The sequence below is a fragment of the Chinchilla lanigera genome, unplaced genomic scaffold (assembly GCF_000276665.1).
Source record: "Chinchilla lanigera isolate Chin_1 unplaced genomic scaffold, ChiLan1.0 scaffold00012, whole genome shotgun sequence".
Lineage (NCBI taxonomy): Eukaryota > Metazoa > Chordata > Mammalia > Rodentia > Chinchillidae > Chinchilla > Chinchilla lanigera.
This window is the reverse complement of record NW_004955413.1, coordinates 6,670,150-6,676,562: the sequence shown is the minus strand read 5'-3', so window position 1 is coordinate 6,676,562 and position 6,413 is coordinate 6,670,150. Positions and strand designations below refer to the sequence as shown.

At 54.6% G+C, this 6,413-nt stretch overlaps 1 protein-coding gene and 1 long non-coding RNA gene across 2 annotated transcripts in view; one reads left to right on the top strand and one right to left on the bottom strand.

Moving 5' to 3' along the window:
* LOC102026094 overlaps positions 1-302 on the bottom strand; it is a 2,581-nt gene extending 2,279 nt beyond the window's left edge. Inside the window, exon 1 of the long non-coding RNA XR_001233022.1 lies at positions 183-302. This is a non-coding gene — a long non-coding RNA (uncharacterized LOC102026094). The remainder of the gene's footprint in view (positions 1-182) is intronic.
* Positions 303-336: 34 nt separating this feature from the next.
* LOC102026845 (solute carrier family 2, facilitated glucose transporter member 3) overlaps positions 337-6,413 on the top strand; it is a gene marked incomplete at its 5' end in the record, with an annotated part of 83,827 nt that continues 77,750 nt past the window's right edge. The window contains 2 exon segments of the mRNA XM_005378907.2: positions 337-531; positions 1,820-1,909. Coding sequence (XP_005378964.2) covers positions 337-531; positions 1,820-1,909 — 285 coding nt within the window.

Genomic DNA, 6,413 nt, shown 5'->3' with positions numbered 1-6,413 from the left:
CCAAAAAAAAAAAAAAATTGACCTGTTTCCAGCCAGTGTTGCTTCCACCTGAACAACCAGGCAGCAGCGACCTTCTGCGCTGCAGCCTCCGCCCTGCGTCCCTCTTCCCCTCCCCGGTGGGGGTGCACTGGTGTGGCCCAGGGTTTTGGCTGCATGTTCCCTCGCAATGCTCTCGGGCACACCTTGCACTGACTGTTGTCCGGGGATACTCTTTTTTTCTCATCACTGCGGTGCAGATAACTCTTTAAACTGCCTAACAGCTGACTCTCAGGCCAAGTTCATCGACTGAATAAAACGATGACTGAAGCCTCCAGCGGAGACCCCGTGGGCGTGGGCATGGGCGGGGCCGGTCCAGTGGGTGATGGCGGCAGCGTTCCCGCCCCCAGGCCACGCGGCGGGCAGAGCAGGGCCCTAACGGCCCCAGACCCTAACGGTCCCACCCGTCCCAGGTCGCACGGGCTGCAGGTCGCACGGGATCCCCACTGCTCCGCGGGGCTCGCTCCAGGCGCTGGCGGGAAGGCGGGAGACAAGGTGCGTGGTCCCAGCTGGCGCGGGTTTGGGGGACCGGATCTAGCTGTGTAGCCCCGGCCGGCCTCAGACTCGCGGTGATCCTCCTGCCTCAGCCTACTGAGTGCGTATATTTATAATAACATAGAAAAGGCAAAAAGGGATCAGTGCTTTTTTGTCTTTGTTTTTTGGTGCCCAGGACTTTTGCACTGAGGTACATTTACAGCCCTTTTAAAACATTTACTTATTATTTAATTTTTGAGACAGGGCTTAGCTAAATTTGCTAAATTGCCTAGGGTGGGCTTGAACTTGCTAAGCACCTCCTTCAGCCTCCCAGAGCGTTAGGATTACAGGCCTACACCACCAGGCCTGCTTTGCTTTTGTGTTTCCCAAATGAGAATGGCCTAAAAGACAAGCACAGCTGGCAGAGAAGAAAGGCAGCGGGGTTGGGGAGGTGGCCTCCGGGGCCAGGCTGCCCTGCTTCGGCCTCTCCTGGCACTACAGCAGTCTCAACAGCGCATCCCCTGCTCTCAGCCCGCAGCCAAGGCGGAGACATGCTGGAGGGGCGCGGCCTCCACCGCGAGGCTGGGGTGGCTGGGGTCGGGGTCGTCCCCAGCGTGAGCCCGCAGTCCGGCTGCGGTGAAGGCACAGGAAGCGGCTGTGTCAGATGTGGTAAAATAGGCCACATGAAATCACAGATTCAGCCGGGCGCGGTGGTGCACGCCAGTGACCCCAGCACTCGGGAGGCTGAGACAGGAGCATCGCCGCGAGTTCGAGGCCAGCCTGAACTGCATAGCGAGCCCCCTCTCAACAGACAAACTCACAGATTTGTGTGGCGGCAGAGAGAGAAGCTGTCCCAGTGGATCCAAGAGCCGGGTCTCGGGCCGAGGAGGGTGGAGGCACGGCCTCACCGTGCTCAGCCTGTCTTTTCCTCTTTCTCCCCAGAACCCTTAACCTGACTAAAACTCTTGCCCCCAGCTAGTGAACAGGTGGAAAGAGCTGTAGTGATGTCCCCAGACCTGAGCTCATCTAAGATACCACAGAATAGTATGCGATTTTACCCTTCACGAGTACTTGTTGGAGTGCTCCCCACACTCTGGGTGGCTGAGGCGGGAGGATCCCAAATTCAAGCCCACCCTGCACAACTTAGTGACTTTGGGAGACCCTGTCTCAAAATGAAAAAATAAAAACACGACCGGGGATGTAACCTGCCACGGAGGCCCTGGGTTCCATCTCCAGTATCACAGCCGCGCACACACAGAGAAACAGACACACAGAGTGACTAAATGACCTGCCCATGACCGCCCTACAGGAAGCTGTGCTTGCCGAGGAAGCGTGGGAGAGTCGTTCATTCACAACGCCCGAGAAAAGGGAGGGTAAGAAGATGGCAAAGAAACACAGAGTGAGTACCAGAGCGGGGTCGGAGGGCCCACGCTGCCCGTGCCGTCCTACAGGCGCGCGGCGGCGGGGAGACCACGGTAGGGAGCCCGCCGATGCTCCCGCGTGTCTACGATGCACAACTACTTAGTAATTTTGTTTGTCTTCTTGAGACGGTCGGTCTCGCTTTGCAGTGCAGGCTGACCGTGAACTGTGTAGCCCAGGCTGGCCTGGAACTTGCAGCGATCCTCCTGCCTCAGCCTCCCCGGGTGCTGGGGTTACAAGCGTGCGCCGCACCACATCCGGCTCTAGTAGTTGACATTTATGCGACTTAGTGCTTAATGTGTATTATCTAGAATAATAAGAACGGTCAGATAGGCATGTTCCGCATTATAGTCGCCAACAGGGCTCGGTACTGATGATACCAGCCGGCTTGGAGGGAATCTGGGGAAAGGGCCAGACCTACGCCTCAGTGCAGACGCGTCTGGGGTGGGCGGAGCAGCGCCCCCTGCCGGCGAGATTCCTCGGTACCGCAGCCGGGGCCGCCCGAGGCCGGAGCCGGAGAGTCGCTACCGACTCTCCCGGGTTCGCTGGCATCTCGAACGCTAACTCAGGCTGTGACGTTTCTTCCTGAACATGTGAATTGTCATCTTTAAGGAAGCTGCGCCCTGGGAGAAGGGAAGCAACGCTCCTCCTTTAACGTATTTTCCAAAAAGGGCGTCTTTGTCAGAAGAGAACAAGTCAGCGCTTTTAAAAGGTGTTACCGGGGCTGGGGATTTAGCTCAGCGGCACAGCGCCTGTCTGGCAATTGCAAGGTCGTGAGTTTGATTCCCGGTACCGGAAAAATAAAAATAAAAATAAAAGGCGATACCATGGCGTGGCAGCTGTGAGGACAGCTTGGATTGACGGTAGAGGAAGCCAGAGGCACTGTAAGAACACGGCATCACATGGAGAAACTGGAGTAATCTTGTTGTTGTTACTGGGAAGGAATTGAACTCAGGGCTCTCACACTGAACTATGTCCTCCTAACCGCTTTTTATTTTTGTTTTTGGTGTTTGTGTTTGGGAGACAGGGTCTCGATATGTAGTTCAGACTGGCTTTGAACTTGTGGCAGTCCTCCTGCCTCAGCCTCCCAAGTGCTGGGACTATAGGTGTGTGCCACCACACCTGGCTAGCCTTTCTTTTCAATTTGAGACAGTTTTGTGGTTTTTTTTTTTTTTTTTTTTGATAAATCACTCAGTTGCCCAGGTTGGACTCACACTTGTTGTCCTCCTGCCTCAGCCTCCGGAGTGCTGGGATTACAGGCGTGCGCCGCCATGCCCAGGGGGGGAGTCCCTTCACTTTTTCCCTAGCCAAGCACAAAGCTGCCATGTCTTCGGCCTGCATCATTTCCCCATCAAGCTTTCCCTGGGGCGGACAGTGGCCGCTGCTCACCCTATTACTTAGTTGTTTGTTTGTTTTGAGAAAGGGTCTCACTGTGTAGTTTAGGCTGATGTTGAAGTCACTGTGTACCCCGGGCTGGCCTTAAGCTTTTGTAGCAATCCTGCTACCTGAGCCTCCCAAGTTCTGGGATTTTTTTTGTTGTTGTTGTTTTGTTTTGTTTTGGGGTTTTTTGTCTTTTTGAGGCAGGGTCTCCGCTAAGCAGTTCAGGCTGGCCTTGAGCTCACTTTGTAGCCCAGGCTGGTCTCGAACTCCCAACAATCCTCCTGCCTCAACCTCCAAAGTGCTGGGATTACAAGCATGCACCACCACGCCCGGCCAAATTCTGGGATTAAAAAAAAAAAATCCACTGGAGGCTGAGGTACGAAGATCACAGCAAATTCGAGGCCAATGTGGGCTACAGAGTGTGACCCTGTCTCAAAAAAACAAGAAACAAACAACAACAAAAAAAAAAACATTGCATGAAAACAGGTAACATATTATTTACCCACTGGATTTCAGTTCAGGTGGAAGAGGGGATCAGGATGGAACGCAGATTTAGAATAAAACCCCAAAGACTGTTAGACATCCCTGTTCTTTAGCCCTGTGCAGTTTACTCCATTTAACATGTTGGGGAATTCTTATAAAAGTAAGCAGTGTACTTCCCATAGGACCAGCAATTGCATTTGTGGGTATTTATCCCAGAGAAATGAAAACATGGTCGCACAGAAGCCTTCTATGTACAAACATTACCATATTCATGGCAGTTTTATGTGTCCAAACCTAAATCTCAGCAGAGCCCTGTGAACCTATGAATATTCATAGCGACTTCGGCATGGCCCCAAACTACAAGCCGCCTGGAAGCCTTTGACAGGCGAGCTGTGTGTGGAGCCCGCTGCTGCACTGTCCCTACGGTCCCTACCGTAGAGTGCGGCTCAGAAGAAGGGAGGGACGTGTTCCGGAAGCGCACGCGCACCAGCTTGGATGGATTCCAGGAACCGCGCTGAATGAAAGGCGCTAGCCCCCAAGGTTAGGTGCCCACCGATCCCAGGATCTGTAAAGCGACAGAGTTATAGAGACAGAGGGCGGACGAGTGGCTGGGGCCGGGGAGGGGACGCTGCCTCCTCCGATGGGCGGTGCAATGTCGTGACTGCGGTGGGCGTCACATGGGTCTCCACGCGCCCAGCGGCGCAGAACCGAGCGCGCGCACGTGACACTGCGGGACCCCGCGCTCCAGGTGGGGTGACGTCACACCCACCCCCGCTGTCCGCGGGTGGATCGCTGCCTGTGCTGGGAGGGGCCCGAGCGCCGAGACAGGATGAGCACCGCACGCACGGCTTGTTTTGGCTGCAGAGGGCAGTGAGTCACAGCCCAGGGCACGCCAACGAATTAATTCTAGCTCGAGTGTCAAGTACCAAAGGAATGAGAAGCACCGGGACCGCGCTTTGCAGCCACACGCATGAGTACCACACCGCGGGGGTTTCAGGCCCTCGACGCAGCAGGCTGTTACGAAGGACGCTGCCCGTAGGGAGATGAGGTGCAGACACTGGGGGGTCTCTGCCGTATTTGTTGTTCTTGTGACTGATAGGAATCTACAGTGAGCTCAAAAATAGCTCTAAAAAGTTAGGAAAGCCGGGTGTGGTGGCACACGCCTCTCATCCCAGCACTCCGGAGGCTGAGGCAGGAGGATCACTGCAAGTTCGAGACCAGCCTGGGCTACAAAGTGAGCTCAAGGCCAGCCTGAACTGCACAGCGAGACCCTGTCTCAAAAAGACAAAAATAAATTTAAAAATAAAATAAGATAAATAAAAAAGTTAGGGAGAATAAAACCGTGCAGCCTGGTGCGGAGGTGGCTGTGAGCCCATCCCGTGGCCCCTGTCGTCCCTGATTCTACATGACTCGGGGATGGCAGAGATGTTGACTAATAAGATTTTTGAGAAATAAGGTTTTTAAAAACTTTTTTGGTGGTACCGGGGATTGAAACCAGGGCTTTGGGCCGGGGATATAGCTCAGCGGCACAAGCACCTGCCAAGCAAATGCAAGGTCCTGAGTTCGATCCCTGGTACCGCAAAAAAATAATAATAATAATAATTAATACCAAAAAAAAAAAAGAAAGAAAGAAAAAAATCAGGGCCCCTGCCCTGAGCTACGTCCCCGACCAGTTCGGCCCGCTGTCTGCCTGTTTGCACACTGGGTCGTCCTGAGCCGCCCGGGCGAGGCTCAGACTCCACCCTCCCGCCACCAGGCTGTGCCGCCGGCCCGGCCCCCTCTGCTTGTGTAAGAAGTCACTGGCTGCTGGCTGGAGACTGGCCGGTGGGGCAAGCAGAGGCGGAGGGGAGAGGTCAGGGTAGGGACCGGGGCAGCGGTGGCGACTGGGTGACCCGCACCCATGTGGCCGCCGAGGGCAGAGGAGGGGCGGGTGGAGCCGGCAGGACTTGCCGCTGGTCGCGCGGGGCGAAGGGAACGCATGGGGCCAGGGAGACAGCGTGGGGCCGGGCAGAACCCGTCCCGGCCGCGTCCCGGCAGAGACGTCCAGTCTGCAGCTAGGAGATAAGGCTGTGTTGTGGAGAGATCTGATGTGGGAGACACGAGACGGCCGTGACCTTGAGGAGTATGTGCAAGAAAAGCGTTGAGAGAGTTGGACTCGGAGGCCATACCAGCACGCAGAGATGGGGCAAAGGCAGGAGATAAAGCAGACACCAGCATCCACTGCTGTATCCACAGCCTAGCAAGCTGGGCGTGGCAGCGCACACCTGTGATCCTGGCACTGGGGGGGCTGAGGCAGGAGGATCGCTGTGCATTCGAGCCCAGCCTGCACTACATAGAGAGAACCTGTCTCAAAAAACAACAAAAATGAAATAAAAAATAAAATCCTTGTTAAGATACGTAAACAAGGAGGGCATGCTCAGTCTGTCAGATGCAGCAGAGTGGTTGAGTAAGAAAGGTAGAGAATTCACCCCGGGTCTTGTAACATGAAGTGTGCTGGTTTGTAACATGAAGTGTGCTGGTGATCTTAACTGGAGTGTTTCAAATGGAGGCAAAGGATCAGAAAGCCTTATTGACATGGGTTTATTTATTTATTAATTTATTCATGGCTTTTTTCTGGTACC